This window comes from Ceratosolen solmsi, unplaced genomic scaffold (genome assembly GCF_000503995.2).
Source record: "Ceratosolen solmsi marchali unplaced genomic scaffold, CerSol_1.0 scaffold7, whole genome shotgun sequence".
Taxonomy (NCBI): domain Eukaryota; kingdom Metazoa; phylum Arthropoda; class Insecta; order Hymenoptera; family Agaonidae; genus Ceratosolen; species Ceratosolen solmsi.
Genome location: NW_011948413.1, coordinates 4,289,587 through 4,309,709, shown reverse-complemented (window position 1 = coordinate 4,309,709; position 20,123 = coordinate 4,289,587). Strand labels below are relative to the sequence as shown.

Below are 20,123 nucleotides of genomic sequence, written 5' to 3'. Positions count from 1 at the left end.
GATCTTGATACTACTACTCTTTAGATATTTCAATTTTATGTTGATCTCTGACATCAAGTACGTCCTTGCTCAAAAGCTAAAATAAGTAATGTGTCTGAATTCCTTTGAAATTATAACTCTAGATGAAGCTTAATTTTACTAATTGGCCGACGACCAGTAATTGCTCCCTGTTTCTATAGAAAGGGAGAAAAGAAATAACGAATCAACATCCTTTAGCGATATGTCCAAAGTTCAGATGGAAGTACAAAGTGAAGTAAAATTTGAAGATAAAATGTCTAATACGAATGCAAGATTAGCGAGGTAATATGTGCAAAGTTATTGTATAGTTTTGAGAGAGGAATTGAGAGCTGTTGTAGAAGGATGTCCTTTTGTAGGATAACGGGGAGGAGCCGGGGCCTCCCCAAACCAAATTACTTTCCATTACTGCCACCCATTAGTCCTGCTGATGCTAAGCGCTTTTGTCGAATTACTGGTAAATCCTACGGACTACCAACTCATCATTACATTCCTGTCGTACTTGGATTTCACAGTCAAAGTAAAGGCAAGAAAAACAAAAAATGTAAAATTACAACAAAGTCATCTGGCTTGGCGCCGCATCATTATACAGCTGGAATTCTACTAGGAGAGAAAAAAAAACACATTATATTGAAAGATTACAGATACGTTTTTCCAATCCTAGACGGCGATGACGAGCAGCATATAGTTTTAAGAAACTTACTTAAATCAAAAGAGCCTGTAGAGGAGGAGACGCATTCGAAATTTGTTTATACAGTAGCAGAGCGTAGATGCAGCCTTGTGTTCCCAGCTCAGCTGGAAGCAGCGGTAAGAGATGGCGATGTGAGAGATGTTATGCTCTCGAGAGACTGTGATACTGTACTCTTGCGCCTCAAGCAAGGTAAAAACGTTTCGGTTGATTTCCGAGATTTGGAAAGATTTGATGAGCTTTATGATGGATTCGGCCCTCGTGAGGATATCTTTAAAGAGCGACAAAGAGTCGAGGCCGAGTCTAAGAATAAAACAAAAAAAAAGCGAGATGGCCTTAGCTACGCTAAAAAAATTTTTGAAGACAAGGAAAAAGCAGCGGAAGAGGAGGAACTTAAGATAACAAAACATGTTAAATTAAGGAGTATTCACGAGGAAGATAAAGAAAATAGACTTTTAAATTGGAAACAAGTTGGCATTAAACAAGACAAATCAAATCGACAAATTCTTTCGAGTTCTTGTGAATGGACAGATATTAGACAGCCTTTAAACAATATAATTGACTGGAAAGTTTTGAAAAATAATGATAAGAATTCAGTTATTGAATGTACTTCTTTAATAAAAGAATTGCCTACTCCAGTGACAATTGATCCTCAAAGAATCGATTTAGAACAAACGATGCTTGGCTCTTACAATACACCCGTGTCTGAAGAAACGGGTGGGTTTGAGACTATTGCAGTAGTTGAGCCATTTTCGCCTTTAACTACACAGCTAGAATACGATGTCCAAGAGGGCATTAAGAATATTTCGTCCAATGATCTTGAAGAAACAGCCGATGTATATAATAAATTCGTAGCTGCTGGTGCAGAGGCATTGCAAATTTTACCAAGAATTGACGAAATTCCAAAATTAGTGGGGCGCATAAATACTGGCGATAATGTACAAATGCATAACGTGAAAGGTTTAAAAATTGATATAGAATCAACTCAGAGATTTGTCGCGGGACAAACAATACATACGCCCGATGGTGATATTTTTGTGCCAGGGCAAACATTACAAACGGGAAAAGGAAATAGTTTCGTGCCTGGTTTTACAGTTCATACGCCAGAGGGACCAGTGCTTATTCCAGGACAAATAATTTCTATTGAAGAAGAAAGTGGTAAGTTGACACCAGTTTTTGTAGCCGGACAAACATTATGTAGAGGCGAAAGAGATGATTTTGTGCAAGGGCAAACAATTCATACGAATGAAGGTTCGAAGTTTATTCCTGGACAGACTGTTTTAACGAAAGATGGTCCGAAATTTGTAGCTGGACAAGTAGTAGAGAATACATTTATACCAGGGCAGATTATAACAACTGATGAAGGTGCGCAATTTATGCCTGGACAAACTATGACCGATGAATTAGGCCAACAGATTTTTATCCCTGGACAGAGTTATCAAGTAAATAAAAATTGGGAATTTATGCCTGGACAAAGATTAAGAATGGATAATGGCATCGAAAAGTTTATTCCTGGTCAAACGGTATTGATGAAAAATGGACTTCAATTTTTACCTGGTCAAAGCGTAATGACAGAAACAAAAGAACTACAGTTTATTCCTGGAATCGCGATAGAATTAGAAAATAATACTAAATTTATTGCTGGAATGACATTAAATACCCCACAGGGTACAAAATTTGTTGAAGGGCAAATTATACAGACTGCAGTTGGAAAGAACTTTATACCTGGCAACACAATCATCGATGAGAATGGATTTAAATTTACTAATGCTAAAAGTATCGATGAAGTCAACTTTTTTGATCCCATACCAGCCGGAATACCAATCGATCCAAAAACAGCGAGTGCTATGTTATCTGAACAAACTGAAATATTTGGACACATTATTCAAACAGAAACAGGTTTTGAATTTATACCAGAAACTGTAAAAAGATTTTCTCAAGGAAAGAAAATAATACCAGGACAATTAGTACGAGGAAAAGACGGTCATCGTTTTGTTCCTGGTATCATGACCGACGATGGTTTTATACCAGGGCAAATAGTAAATACAGACACAGGAGAGCAATTTATACCTGGGCAAGTTATTGATACAAGTAGTGGACCAAAATTTGTTCCAGGTCAAATGGTAGAAACTAGATCTGGATTAAAATTTGTTCCTGGTCAAACGGTCGATACTGAAAATGGGCCACAATTTGTTCCTGGACAAATTGTGGAAACTAAAGTTGGACCAACTTTTATTCCAGGACAAATAATATCGACTGAGGATGAAGGCTCACGATTTGTACCAGGTCAAGTAGTTAATACATCAGATGGACCACGTTTTGTTCCTGGAAGGGTTGTAGAATCAACTGAACATGGCATCATATTTGTACCGGGCCAAATTGTACAAACTGAAGAAGGTCCGAGATTTGTGGCGCCAGATTTAACAGATACGCCAGAAGGTGAACAAGAATTTTCAGTTCAAGGTTTTGAAGTAACTCCGGAGGAACTTAAATTATTGAGGCCACAACATTTACAATATAATGCATCAACCACGCGATATACCGATGTGAACATTGATGCCAATATGCTGAGACAATTATCAGATGCAGGCTTGTCTATTGGAAAAAACATTTCGGCAGAAATACCGAATGTCGATGTAGACATGGATTCTAAATCAGTTGAATTGGATCATGCAATTATTATCGCTGAGAAATTTGGCTTTCAAGGTAGTGCAGCCATAAAAATGGCACAAATAGTTTCAATAATAGCGACCTTGGCGGACAAAGTGGTACACAAAAATTTTCAAGATATACTAAAAAAAGGATATCAATATCAGAATGGCCATAGTTCTTTAATAAATGGTAATTTAGTGACAATGACAAAATTAAATTCGTATAGAAAAGAATTTAATTTTGTAGATGATTGGGCACAAGAAGCCCTTAAATCTACATTGACTATAGCTGTAATGGTGCTTATGGATAAACAAATTATCAATAATAATAATAATATCGACGACGACGACGACGGCGACGACGACGAGGACAGAATAAATAATAATAAATGCCATATTAATGAAGATAATAAACGAAATATTGTTTTCTCAGCGATTAGTGAATCATTGAAAGACTTTCTCGGGCATGAAACTATATCTGTTGATGAATTGGTCGATGAATTTTTACAAATATTACTAGTATCGGAGAAGAGAAATTCTATTTGCAAGTCAGCAGTTTTAGATATTCTGGACACAAGTGACAATAAAATTGACATACTAAAGTCAACACTTGTAACGAATTCGTTAAAGGATGAAATTGTTCTCGATCGACTTTCTCAAGTATTAGAAGAAGAAAATGGAAATGACATCGTAGGTTCTGCATTTAGAAGTATGTCGCAAAATGATTCCAAATTAATTTCACGAGTTTTACAGAAAGTCTCTCAACAGGTAACTTGTATGAAAACAGAGAAAGAAGCAGCCGCAGTCGTGCATAAAGCTATTATCGAAGCTGTAGAAGAGTTTAGTGAAATACGTTTAGAGGAATTATTAAATGATAAAAGTTCTGCTGTTCGAGAATTATTGCTTCAAGCCGTTGGCTTAGCTAGAGCCCTCGGAATGTTTTCTACCGCAAGTAGCTTATTATCCATAATTAATGATGAAAAATCAACTAGAGCTTTGGCTGACGATAAACTTACATTAGATATATTAAAGAGACTGACAATTATGAGAAAGCTAGCTGAAGAAAGGCCTCAATTGGTAAATGTCTTAAGAGAATTGAGTGTGAATTCAGAAAGAGCGAAAAGTAATCCATGTTTACGAACCTTAGTTAGAGAAAGTGCAGCGCTGATGGTAGTTCCGGAAGAAGTTACTTTAGAAACCTCCGATGATATACCAAACTCTTTACTTTACGCAGACAATAATTTGGCAATGGAAGACTTTATAATGAGAAGAAGTCGTAAATCGTCAGCTACATTTATGATTTTAAAACAAGGCTTGCAAGCCGTCGTACCACGAGAAGCCGCAAGATCAGTTTTGACTGGTCAAACTGCATATACTGTTTTAGATGAGCACGGAATCCAACACTTCGAGCCTCTTCACGTATTTTCGGCTTTACGATTAAGTAAACCAGCAGCCCATCGATTTTCAATGTATTGCTGTCCGGTTGCTGATATTTTAGAAGAAAATACTTATACAGAAAATGATTTTACGTCAACATATAATGAGTTCAATGTAACACGGTCTAGTAGTATAGAGACTTCCATTATTAGCGAGAGATGCAGAAAGTACGAATGTAATGGAATTGATTTTTCAAAGTCTGAGCAATCTTTCGAATGTCGATCTGTTAGTAGAGAAAATACGCCAAGTTTTCGTAGAATCAGTAGCTTATATCAAGACAATAATAACGGGGTAAGAATATCATTATATTTTCTAATTCATAAATTAATTGTTCAATTTTCATGATATATAATTAAGGACAAAATTAATGTTCACATTGTTTTTCTTCTAGTAATTTGGTTTTTACAATGCTAAAAGTATATATATATATATATATAAACATTAATTTAATTAAACTATTACCTATTGTTTTATGACAACTAGAATAAAATTAGATTCAACTTAAAAAATAATAATAATTCGTTAAAATGTTTCGTTACAATGAAACATAAAGCGTCATGTTTTTTTTTTTATATAGGAATTATAAAAATTTAATAGATATTGAATATTTATTACGTACTAAAAGATTGATTTTAGATAGGTATTATATTTATAAAATTTATTCAATTATTAATAAAAGAAATTTTATCATGGAATAATTTATATGAATTCGTACGTTAGGAAATAAAATTATAAAATTCTCAAGTTGTTGTTGAATAATTCCAGTATTTAAAAAAGCTTATGCAATAACAAGTTGTTAATACATTGAAATATTAGTTATTGGAAGTGATAAAAATTCATTGAACTTTGTTCGATTAACAATTTAAAGAAAATATTCATAATAATTTATAACATTTTCATGTAAGAACAAGAAGTACCTAATAATGTTAAGTAAATATTTGAAAATATTAATCATATGTATTATATTAATTAATATTAATATTCTACATATATACCTACTACATTTAAAATATTTATTTTTAATTTTATGAAATCATAATGTATATTTAGTACTTAAATGTAATTTTGATTATTTAGTGGCGAAGAAAATCTTTTCAGTTTATGTGTTTAACATAATTTTTAAATAAATCTTGTATAGGTTCTCAACAATTTCTCAAACTTATAACTATGATTTTTGTCAGAATTTATACATTATGCTTTAGTAAATTTAAATAACTGTAGGATTAATTGATATTTTTTAAGTGAAAATATTATAAACTTAAGTAAATAACTAAATTTATAAGAAAATAAATTTAATTTCTCGTGACGTTATATTATAATATATATATTTTTTTTTATTTATTTAAGATTTTTCATTAAATGCAATTTTATTCATTTTAGTGATAAAAATGATCATTACTCTAAGAATAATTGCGTATTTTGACGAGTTTCAAGAAATTTCAGTTTTATTATTTTCTAATTAATGAGCATAGTCTTTAAATTTATTTCCAATGATATTACAATTTTCAACGAAATCTATGATACTATTAGCAGAAAATAATTACGAAAATAAACAGTACTTTTGTAAGCACTAAAACTCTCATTCATCACAAGAATACATTTAATTATAAATATATTTAACATTTTTGTATTTTTCAATTAATTGATAATTGAAATATAATATTAGGCATATTTATAATTCCAAAGTAAATACATTGTTACTTTTGCAAGTAAGGCTTTTAATTGATAGAAATTACTATTAAAACTACTATTACACACGTTAGTAAAGATTTTTTTTTTTTTTTTTTTTTTTTTTTTTTTTTTTTTTTGAATAAAGTAAATTTTAATTATTTAGTAATTATTTGTTAATTAATTAATAATTTTTAATTTGTATTTGTTAATTTACTATATCATTAGTTAATGATAAACGAGAGAATACACTCTTTGTTTTATTATATAATTTAATTATTATACATATGACTTGGATATTTAGAATTAAGTAAAACGAGTTACTAGTATTGAAACTCATTTTATTTATTTGTAATTTGAAGATAATTATTTTATTTTTATATTACATATTCGAATAAAGTTTCAAGTTTAATTTCTGATGTGAAGAAGAGGAATTCACGGAAATGAGAACTCCTTGTTTAATAATTATTTACTAAGTTTTAAAATTTTTAACTTTATCATTGAAAACTTGTGTTTTTACGTTTTTGCGATCCTTAGATTAAAAGAACCGTATGTTATGTATATTTATTAATTATTACAATATTTTTCCTATTGCAGAGATTAGAAAATTATGTAGTGGTAAAAGATTTCATATCGGAAGATGCTGGTACGGATTTTTCTGTTAAAGTCGGTGACATCGTCGAAGCGATCGAATATGCAGCTGATAATTCAAAGTAAGTCATTATTTTTCTTTATGAGCTGAAACTAAATGAAAGTCAAACAAATATTCAAGTTCGCTGGCTCGCTTTAGCATTATTCGGCACTCGCAGGTTCCGCGGCTTTGCTATTTTCGTAGCGCGCTTATTTCCAGCTTCTTGAATATATGTATGCAAGAACTGAAAGTAAGCTTATACAATATACCATATAGATCCATTATATATAACATGATCTTTGATAACAGATGTGTGCTGAGCTCAAATAAGCTTTGTTATTTCTTCTGAGAAAGTACGCTTTAGCTTGTGTTTCTAATAAAGAACTGTAATTTTATAGAGAAAATTACGTAAACCCTTTGGTGCGTGTATCATATACCAGCATACAGTTACAGATGACAAAGAACGAAAAATTGTGTATAATTATTATTCCAATGGAGAACATCATTTACATATGTCAAATGCAAAAATGATTTTTTAGAGTTATATTATTTTTTTTTTTTTTTTTAATACATATAAATTTACGATATAATAAATGTTTCCTATTAATTGTTTTATAAAATAGATGTCGAGGCAAACATATAGTATACATGTTATTAATAAAAATATTTCTATCTATCTCGTGAAAATTGTTTTTAAATGAAAATTTCTACATTCTAAAGTAGAGAGTGTGTGTAGATGATTTCAAACAGTAGTACATTAAAAAGTAAAATGAATTTAGCATGGATTATTAAATTTTAAACTAACTCATATTTCAGAATAGTATAAAAATCTTCATTTTATAGACACGAATGCATGCTTTAGCATAGAAATTAATAAATACTTTTATTGTTAATTAATATTGATGTGCTTAAAATCGCTTATACATGTAATTGGGCAAAGTATCGTTGGCTCGTCGAACAATCATTTTTATTGATAAAATAATTTTACAAGTAAAACTCAATATGACTGTCATCAAGAAGTTACAAAATTTTCAAATGAGATGAAAAAGCAATTTAAGGTTATAGCTTATGTTTAGAACTCATAAACCATTGAGTATCTTAACCTGTATGATAAATTTCTCTCGTCGTGCTTATAATTTATTTTTATACGAATGTATTTTTACGTGCAACAATTTTTTTTTTTGTAAACTATCGTCGCTAAAATAAGCGCGTCATATACCCACTCTCTTATGTTCGTGTAAAATTACTGTTAAGTCTTTTAAGTCTTTTGGGAATAAAATGGCCCGATTATCGTGCATGACTCGAATTTTTACGAGCAATTGCAATTAGCCATTAAGAAATGCTTATAAAGGATCAGCCTGTAATCGGCCTGGATTGTCAAGCTTTCACGAACAGTTATTCCCGCCTGGCTTTCCAGTAAATCTATTTTCGACACTCGACGCAGTCATATACCTTCGAACAACGCTCATCTGCAGATTTCGTACGCCTTGCTCTATCGTCATCCAAGCTTCTTTCCAATCGTTGCTTGAAAAAAAAAAAAAAAAAAAAAAAAAAAAAAAAAAAAGAGAGAGAGAGAGAGAGAGAGAGAGAAAAAAAGTACGAAAGACGTGTTTTTTAAAGTTCAATTATTAACATTGGCGCTATAGCTTATAATATTGGCAGAGCATAGATTTTATCATAAAAAATGCGAGACAGACTAGATAAAAAGATTTATTTATAGGGAAACAAAGGTAAATGAGACGTTGTTCGACATAGGAGAGATCGAGGATCGGCTGGACAATACGGCAGCAAGGCACAAGTTATCCGTCCGCCCACGACGAAAATACGCGGATTCTCGGGCTCATCTAATTTCTCAGACTTCCACGAGGTGGGTCGAGACTAATCGAGTGTTTCCATTTTCATGCGAGTACATTTAGTACATAAGGAATAAATTTCTAAATACTTTTATTATAATTTTTTCAAACATGTGCGAATGATTTTTTTTTTTATTTTTGGTTTTTCGCATTTGCGCAAATATTGAAATGATACTAAACTAAGAAACAACGTGTTCAAAAGTCAATGACCGTGTGCTTGCTTTATCTCACTTTGACCTGTTCTCTCATTAGCTAAATTATTTTCAAAGTTTTTAGTCACTCGCATAATTTCTAACTATTTTATACGGCTATAAGGCTATGAATTATAGGAAGATCTGCTTTATTTGATCCCTAAATTACAATTGAACTTAGACGTATTAGACGTGGGTTTAACGGATTTTTTTTTTTTTTTTTTTTTTTTTTTTTTTTTTTTTTGGACCGTATATACTGATAGTCGATTATGAATAAGTTATATTTAAACAGCATTAAAGTATTTCTATTTATGACTAGTCGAGATTCATTCTTATATAGATCTTTTCTTCATCGTTTACTCTTTTTTAATACTGAACAAAGAAAATCTTTCATAATTACAAAATACAATGTAACTAGATTTTCGATTTTTCTTTTTTTTTTTAATTAAATTCTTTTATAATTTTTTTCTGCCCCAAATGTGTTCATAATTATATATGGGACCAATATATATATACGAGAAATTGTATCTTTAATTAGGTAATATTTTAATAGTGGAATTGTGATTTCACTACAAATATTTCAATTTTTAATTTTTTAAATTGTATACTAAAATTTTAAGTAGAATACTGAAAATATAATTTAACGATAATCCTTATTTTAAGTGATACGAGGAAGTTATTGTAGATAAATCACCGAAACTTACGAGTTTGTATTTCAATTTTTTTCTAGTCTGCGTGGGTGAATTTCTCTGAAATCAATGCAGGATTAAAATATAAATTCGTAATTTGTATTTGACTTATAATGATGTTTTCTTTTTATAATAAGAATAAGCATTTTCACGATTTTTATTTTAATGTAGTCACAAAGGCGACAAAATAAAATGTTATTAATAAAAATTTTTATAATGATTTTAAATAAAAGAAATTTATGTTTTTAATATTATTTAAAATGAACTAACAATAACAATGAAAGTATATGAATATATTAAAATATTTTTCGGCATGGAGATTTACAGAATATTAGACCAGCATATATTTAATGTGCATTTTATGAAAGTAATATTTATGCATTATATTACTATATTATTTAGATTAATTTCTGTAAATGATATCGAGTGTTCAAATACTTAATTATCATAATGAAAATTTTTAATCTTATTTTTTCAAATATATATAAAAATTCCAAAAAATTTTTTTTTTTTAATATTAATAATCATAATATGTGTTTATTCATTTTAATTTCTACATGTTAAGTATTTTATTTAAATTAGAAACGATAGAAATATTTTGATTCTACATACAATTATATTTCATATATAAATTTGATATTTGTATTTTAAATAATATGTACTTATTCCATATTATAAATATTGTACAGAATGTATTAATATAAAATAATAATATTAGATTAATTTTTGGTTATTATATAACATGTATATATATTCTAAAAACACTATAATAATTGTTTATCTAATTTTGAATTCTAAAATTGAAAATCAGAAAATAGCTAAAATTATTTCAATTTCACCTAATATATATTTCACCTAATGATTGTCTTTTATACGCCAAAATCGTTTAAAAAATAAATTAGAATTATACATTTGCAAAAATTGGGCAGGTACAAGTGGATAGTTATTTTATAATCAGCTTGTTTGTGAAATTCGTTAGGTTAGGATTATTCATTTGCAAAGTAATTAATAAATAAACTATCTTATAATCAAATTATATGCTTTTACAGTATCGCATAAAGCGATGAAATAATTTAGGTAATTCTATGCAGTTTTTAATTATTAATTTATTATAAATAATTAATATATTTTTTCATATTCACAAATAATTATTATGCGTATTATGTTAAATAATGGTGGATATAATTAGTATAAAAATAGTAAATATTTTAAGAAAACACTGTGCTATTAATATATTCTACCAGAGAGTAATGAGAGTAATGTAACTGAGCATTAGCTTAATACATACGGAAAAATAGATGATTGGTAAACATTTTACGAAATTTTCGCCAATGTTTAATGTTGCTTTGGAAAAAAGTATTTTACCATTAATTAGTAATTTTTAAAAATTTATGCTGACAGTAATTAAGATAAAAGTATTAAACTTGTCTAAGATAATAATACCTACCGTATTTTCGGCTGTTAGCCAGGATTCTTCATATGTATTAATTCATACAAAAACATTATATTTAAAATGTATACGAGGAACACATCCCTTATAAGTCGGTCACTGGGTATTTATTACAAAGTGTGCAGCATAAATAAATAAAGTTAGATTTAAATACACTTTACATTATTATAATCGAATTACAAATGATTTAAAGTACGAAATTTGAAGGTTTGTGCAATAAATCGTTGATCATATCTAGTTGCATTGGAGAGTTTTTTTGGTAAATACTTTTTGTAGATCATTTTCTTATTTGTACTTTTCATTATTTTTATATAATATTGCACCGTTTATATAATCATATAGATTACAAATATTTATTTCCGAATAATGTGTTATTTACATTTGATGTTGAATGATTTATATTCATTATAGTATATTAACGGTGCTTGCATAATGATCGTATTTAGATTTTTTTCTTGGTTGTATATCAAATTTAAAATACTCTTTAATGCCTTAAATTTCATTTATAATTAATTTAATTTGAATAATAATAAAAAAACATATAAACTAACATTTATATTATTTATATATAATAACATTTATATATAACATACTAAATAGAAATATACAATAATAATAAAAAATAATAAAATGAAATCATTAAAATATAATGCTTCTATTGAATATTGTATATATATATATATATATATATATATATATAACGTATAATATTAGGAATAAAAATCATTTAACTTTTTATAGTTTTTATAAATAAATTAATTTTTTTCAAAGAATTATTATATATTATTGAAACAAATAATGGGTTAAAAATTATTGAATCTTTTGTTTTAATAATATAAACGTATTAATGATTTTATTTAGATTTAAGGTTTTAATGTATAATGTACAAAATTACATTTTGTAAGCTTCAACATCTTGGTATTAACCCTTTTTATATTTATAGGAAGTACATCGTACAATATTAATGATTATTAAATTTTGAAAATTTCTATGTAATATTAATACTATTAATATTTGATTAATACTTTATTCTATGAGTTTTCTAATTCATTTATTGAAATTATACAATCGAATTTATACCGTAAGTAATTAAGAAATCACAAAATCTATTTTTTGATTTTGTGAAATGGAATTATGGAGATTATGTACGTTATCAAGATTATAAATCAAACAAAGTTGAAGCGTGGAAATGCGTAGAAAAAAATTTGTAGAAAAATGTCATTTAATGATTCATATTAATCAATTTCATTGATATAATCATTGATTAATTAGTACAATTTATTATAAAATTTAATTTCTAATATCAATTTCTATTTAAAAATATCTCTATTATTTTATTATAAATTTATAAGAGCATATAACTGAATATAATTTATGTGATTTGTATGTACGCGCACGATGCGCATACACACACACAGACGCGCGCGCGCGCGCGCGAGCGCATTATATATATATATATATATATATTATTTATAAAATACCTATATTCTAGTACTTAATTTTTTTTTCTTTAATTTTAGAGTATTAGTCCGTAGAGCTGATGGTAAAGAAGGCTGGTTGCCGATGTCAATTTTAATGCAGACCGCTTTAAGTGAAGATAGTTTAACTTTCGCTAGTCAACGTCGACCTGAAGATTCTCAGTTTAGGAGAGAGTAAGTTCTCTTTATTTTATAATTTTACTTTTGAACATATTTCAACATACTTTTGAATTGTAGAGCTGTTATTAAAGAGTTAGTCGAGACTGAAGAAGAATTTGGACGAGATTTACAAATGGTCGTAGAACGATACTTAAAACCACTTGATAACTCTGATGTTCCAAGAGTAGTACGAGATAATAAGGAAATTATTTTTTCAAATTTAAAGCAGATTGCAGATTTTCATAATACGTAAGTAACTAATACGAACGTACACCCATACAAATTAAATTTAACACAAACATGGGCATTTTCAGTCAGTTGTACTTATAATGAATAAAATGTTAAATCATTAATCTTCCATCTAATATCTTTTTATTTATAATAAAACTTTAAGAAATTATTAGAACATTTTTATTAATTTATGTATAAATAAATATCTATTTTTAGAAATGTAATATACGTAATTCTGTTAAAAGTAATAATTTTAGCAATTTAATAAAATATATACTTTTTAATACATAACATATATTACAATAATTATATTGAATTTCAGTTTAATTATAATTCTGATAAAAAAAAAATTTTCTTTAAGCTTTTATAAATAGAATTGATGTAATGAGAATGAATAAATAGCCTAAATATTCATATATTGAATGTTATATTTTAGAAACAATTTTCTATACATATGTATACATTTCATCGAATATGGTTTTATTATGCTTTATGATTTTATTGAAAATTATAAGTTTCGATAAAATATTTGAATAATTGGCAATAAATAATAAATAATAAATACAAACTCATAATTTCAATAATTATATTAGGTATTTGCACATAAATTTAAATAAAAATACCTAATTTTATATTAAAGAATCAATAGCAATGATAGTTTATTTCTTTTAATTTTGAGAATATAATATAATATTAATTACATTTAATATGTCAAATTGTCTAAATAATCTTACATTTTTGTAATGGTTGTGGCATTACACATGTTCTGTAACATTTCATTGTTATCGCGGAAGTTGTAGAAATTTTAACTGCATTTGTAAATCCAAAATATCTTTATAAAGTATAGTTATTATAAATTTAATTAAAATTTTTACTAATTATTATATTTATTAAAAATATTCTCAATAAGTTTATGTTTAATAACGTACGGCATTTGATTTTATAGAAAGCGGATCGATGAACTTTTATTGTATTTAATTTTTCATGAAACTTTATGTAACTCATTTTATTAATAAAAAGGTAAATTTTATTAATAATAAGGTATTTAAAAATTTTTGATTCCTTATTGTATAAAAAAAATTGTAAAATAGAAAAAATTCAATTTTTTTCAATAGGTTAAAATAAACAAAAATCTTATCCAATTCTTATTACTATACTTATAAACCAAAGTTTTTGTATTCTAATAAACTAATAGATTTTTTATATTGGTATAGTATTTAAACTTTTAAAAAAATAAAAATATATAAATTAAATATACTTATACATTGTAAATATTTTATTAAATTCTATATACAAACTTACATATAAAAAGAAGTTCAAATAGCTTAAATACTAAAACTATACACTTCCACGTAATTAAAATTTTAAAACTTATTTAGAAATGAGAAAAATATATTTTCTTATTTTTCAAGTAAGTTTTAAATATTAAATATTTTTTAAATTAATATTTTTTATACGTGTAAGCGTTAATTTATATAATTTTATGGCTTATAAATTTTTATTAAAGAATTTTAAAAGAATCAAACTGAAATTAAATGTATATTTTTAAATGAAACTATAGGTTTATTCTAATAGGTTAAATTCGAATTAATCTAAAATTTATATAAATAAAGTTAAACAAGTATAATTATAAATTGTAATAGAGGAAGATTAAGGATGAACGTTGAATTTAAGAAATAAAAATAAAATGCATTTAAGATTTGGGAACTCTGACACAAAATAAACTCAAAACACATGTTAACAAATGATAAACGAAATCTTTAAATTATTGTGGTTTCTAAAAACATTTATAAATATTTACGCATACGCAAATATACATACACACGAATACACTTTGGTGAAAACAACTTTTTCATAGATTCAATCTATGAGTTTCGTAAGTCAAGATTTATGAATTTTTGTGATTGTACTGATTGTACTTATTTGCATATTAATGATTTGGAGTAAAATTTATATATTAACTACTTTGTCCCTTTTCCAAAAAACATTTCATAAACTTATTATACATCGTTTGTATTATTTATTGCACATTTAAATTAATTATTAAATAATGCTAATAATTTTTTGCGATTTGTTTCTAATATCAGACATTTTTAAATGACATTTTTGACTTTTAATAATCTCATAATCATCTCGTGTGTTTGCGTTTGAAAATAAAAACTAGAAAATGACTAGGTTGAATGTCAATAATCCTAATTTTATTTTTATATTTTGACCGGCATTATATAATATATGCCGGATGTTTTGTGTCGAGTTGTCAAGAAATGCAATAAAAAAGGTTTTAGCACGTAAGTGTGAAGTAACCTTGGCATGACATTAATTCCGGCCTTACTTAGATCGTTCGGCAGGGTCTTAATCGAAGGTGTCAAATACTATGCGGATCAGCCACGTATGCTTGGCAAGACTTTTCTCAGATTGGTAAGTCAATATCAAAATAATGTTTACAAATATTATATATTTTATAGATAATGCCAGACGCCTGAATATTAATATAATGATTTTTTTGCTAGTTTATTTGAGTAATTTGAGTATACTTGGACAAAGATTAATTGTTAATACGATTTATTCAACAATGAGTTTATTTTAATAATAAGTTTTATTAATTCTTACATGAATATTTTATTGAGATTAGGTTGTTAAGTGTCAATTTGATTATTATTATTATTATTATTATTATTATTATTATTATTATTATTATTAATTTTAATTAAAAAATTCAATACAAAATATATTGCGTATAAACGCGCAACTAAGACAAAAATGATCTAATTAATGATATTTTATGTTTTCTTTTAGGAAAGAGATTTTGATAAGCATGTAGCTTATTGCAGAGATGAACCTGCTGCTCAAGAATTACTTTTAATCAATGACGAAGTTCGAGAATATTTTGAGGTAAGGATTTAATGCAATACTATTTTACATACATCTTTTCTTTATATTTACTTTGATATAATTTATTGCCAATTAATTTGAAAGTATCTGGAATTGTTTTTAGAAATTGCTGAAATGGTTTAGATGAGTCCTCATTAGAATATTTGTCATCGTTCTTTGTTGTAAAATTCATATATATCAATATTCCCTTATTCTCATTGTTTGAGCGTTTACTACTTATTTGATCGCCTTGATCTGTTAAACTATCATTTGTTATCTCAGAGGAAGATGAATTGATTGCGGAGTTCTCTGACGTCGGTGTCTCTAACGTCCTATTCGATTGATCAACATCTACTATTGATTTATTATCATGTTTCATTTTGAGAAATTTAGTTATATTATTTTGATATAGGTTTAATTTATCATTTATGCCATCCATAACTTGTTTTTTAAATATATCATATGTTGTATATAAATAATCTTCTAGGGCATTCACTTTATGATGAGTATTATTATTGATACATTCTCGCATCAGTTGTTGTTCTTCTTGAACTAAAAAAATCATATCTGATACCTTATCCAGACCACATTTTTTAAAGCCTTCTTGTAATATAGTTGTAAGCTCGGAAATTATATTTTCATTAGAAAGAAATTTGTTTGTAATATATCTTCTTGATCGATTATGATTTTCATTTGTAAAATAATTATCTATACTTTTTATTATACTGCTATTCTGCCTCATAAGTAATAAGCCTTGCAACAATGTTTGATTTTCGTTACGTTCAGTCAAATTTTCCTTATTTAGATAGATAGTTGCATTCTATAATAAGTCAACTTCTTTAAATTAAAATAATGATTAATAATTAAAATATTCTATTATCATGTTTGATATTTATTCTTACCAATAGTGGAATACTGCTCACAAAAACGAGAATCAAGAAAATCTTCATTGCTGATATACTGACTGCGATTTGCCAGTGAAACAGCAGTTTTATTATTTAACTACAATCGAACATACGGTCGTAAAATTTGTACTTACGTTCCAATGATTGTACCGAGGATATTGTTTAATCAAGCATTATTCACTACTTTAATTTTTAAAACACAAATTACTTAAACAAATTTATATAAGCTTTTTATAGCAATACTAAAATTAAGATTAAAATTTTTTTTACATGTGCATATATAATATACGTATATATGTATGATAATAATATATAATAATGATACAACAATAATTAGAATATATGATATTTCGTTATATGGTTTTTAATACTTAATAATAGTAATAATTTAAAAATAAAATGAATAGAATATTGGAAAGATTAATGATAATTTTAATTAAATTTAAGATTAAATAACGCTATTTAATCATTTGTTGGTAAAAACAAAAGTTAACGCATCCTGATAAAGTAGATTTCTTACTACATTGAAATGTTTTTTAATGAAATACTTAAATAAATATTGAAATAGCATATTAATATTATTTTAATATTTATCTCACTATTTACATGATCAAAAATATGTTAAATATCTTTATTAAAAGAAAAATTATAGCTTGCATTTTCTTTACTAAAAATTAAAAATTATATTCTTATGTTATTTACTAATATACGTATTCTAAATTTGTATTTTTTTCTTTTTTTAACCAATAATTAATTAATTATATTGATTAGTTATAATTATTATTACTTACATTTTATAATCATATATTAATAATTATAGTAGGGACTAGTACATTCCTATTCTATGTTTATTAAAGCTATTATAATTACAATCAAGAAAAACATTTTCTTTGAACTGCCATTATCAATAAAATAATATTTAAATGAAAGTTATTAGAAAGAAATTTGGAAAAATTGCACTAAATAAAAAAGAATAAAAAAAAAATAAATCATTTTAAACAAAAAGTCTTTCGTTTCATAAAACAACAATTAACTTTATACTTATATACTTATATACTTATAATAAATTAACCCGATCAATCTTCTCCGATACATAACTAATATTTATAATGATTAAATGAAAGTTGGTTAATCAATGCTTCATATTAAATAGATTGCTTTTAATTTAGAGAGACGGACAAAAAAAAAAAAAAAAATTAATTCACTTTCATTAAGAAAAAAAGCTTAATTTACCGTATGTTTATTTTCAGTGCTGTCAATAGTTTGCAAAATTCCAAATATACGAATATTTATTATAAAATTATTATTATTATAAAAATACTAATATTAAAGTATATGATATATAATATATGTCAATATATCGTCTAATATGTTTATATAATGTTAGAAAATTCATATTTTTAACGGTACATTAAGTGTTACATTATTAAATTAATAATTATTATATTCAGATTTTAATGGAAAAATTAGCTTAATCTAGCTATTACTAATGTCTATTTAAAGAGATAATGACAAAAAAAAAATAAAATTCTTGTTCGCTAACGTGGCGACAAAGTTATCATGGAAAAGAGAGGAAATGTAACATTGCATAAGAGCCGGGACATATATATATGAGCGGCTGCCTAAGCACCAAAATAGCTTCGTTTATTTTAACATGAGAACATTTTGTGACTTTTTCTACACATAACTTTGCTATCGTTTCGCGATTAAATTTAAATATGCGAATAAAACTGGTAAATAATATTTTTATTGTAAATAATATTGTCTTTTTGATTTTTTATTTCGGTATTAATTTACTTAGTATATATATATATATATATATATATATATATATATTGCTGAAGGATACAAACAGTTACAAATTATGTTTTTTCTTAACTTTAAATATAAAACACGAGCTTAAGATATTCAATATTTTATACGAGTAAATATTAAGTTATAGTTACCTATAAAAATAAATCGGATTATGTTTCTCAAATGTTCTAAAGAGATCATAATTTATTATTTTTCAGAAAATCTTGCAATAAGAACCTGTTGAAGATAAAATTTTTGACAAAATCATATTAGATAAATTAACTATAATTTAATTATTTAGAAAAAGTCAATGCAAATTTTATTATTCATAATTCAAATTTCTTAGGATAAAATCGATTAAATAATTAATTTAATAAATTTATAATTAAACACAATATATTAAAAGTTTTTTAATTTTATGATTATTTTTTGCACATATGTCATTGCACACATGTACGCATCATATGTCATAATTAAACTTCAACGGTTTTTTCTATTCGTCAAATATAAATTAAATCTACTTATTAAAGAATATTGTATACATCTTTTACGCAAGACATAATATTGTATGTTTATTTCTAATTATTATTATGTTTAAACAATAATTTTTATACGTTTAAAAAATAAATTCGGTAAATTTAAATAAAAAATTACTCTTTGATCAAATATTTAATATTTTTAAGAAGTATATTTAATTTAAATTTAAATAATGAATTGTGTTTTTCAATTGTAATTTACATTAATACATATATTCATAATATTATAGTATATTGTAAAGTTTATTATTACTATCCTTAAAAATTAATGAAATTGATATGTTTGATCTTAATTAAAATATAAAAAGCCCTTATGTATAATATTTTATAATTTAATAATTTGTTTATTAATGAATTATAATTGACATCTTATATGTTTTAAAAACTGAAATTTGCATATTTTTTTGAAAATTTATTGTATATATATAAATATTTATTTATAAAAATTATTTATTTTAATTTAAATAATTTATAAATTATTATTTAAGATTACTAGTTTATAATGTAATGGATGTACAATGAACTTACAGTTTAAAAAATGGTTAAATTTCTTGTTTATTTTAATGCTCATATCATGTTATTTTAATGATTTCTTACAATTTTTTTGGAATCTAATTCATTTATAATTTTGTGAAAGCAATATTTATTTTCAATTTAGATGGTATTTGAACTGTTTATCGTATTTCCTGTAGTAATATTAATATGCAATCAGAAAATTTTAAATGCACGTTTAATCCGAATCAAGTCACATCGTAATAAGTATGAATCTATAAGAAGATTATCTATAAAAGTAATAGTTGGGGGTGGTGATATCGGAAGCACAAATCTTCTCTTGCATTTGCCTGTTCAATATCACATGCCACGACTTTTTGGACC

At 25.9% G+C, this 20,123-nt stretch overlaps 1 protein-coding gene across 1 annotated transcript in view; it reads left to right on the top strand.

The window, feature by feature from the left end:
* Positions 1-20,123, top strand: part of Obsc (Obscurin) — a 44,119-nt gene continuing 23,996 nt past the window's right edge. The window contains exons 1-7 of the mRNA XM_011505979.1: positions 1-5,082; positions 7,057-7,172; positions 8,811-8,957; positions 12,794-12,925; positions 12,989-13,159; positions 15,490-15,559; positions 15,938-16,033. Of these exons, the coding sequence (XP_011504281.1) occupies positions 361-5,082; positions 7,057-7,172; positions 8,811-8,957; positions 12,794-12,925; positions 12,989-13,159; positions 15,490-15,559; positions 15,938-16,033 (5,454 nt within the window). The 5' untranslated portion in view covers positions 1-360. The remainder of the gene's footprint in view (positions 5,083-7,056; positions 7,173-8,810; positions 8,958-12,793; positions 12,926-12,988; positions 13,160-15,489; positions 15,560-15,937; positions 16,034-20,123) is intronic.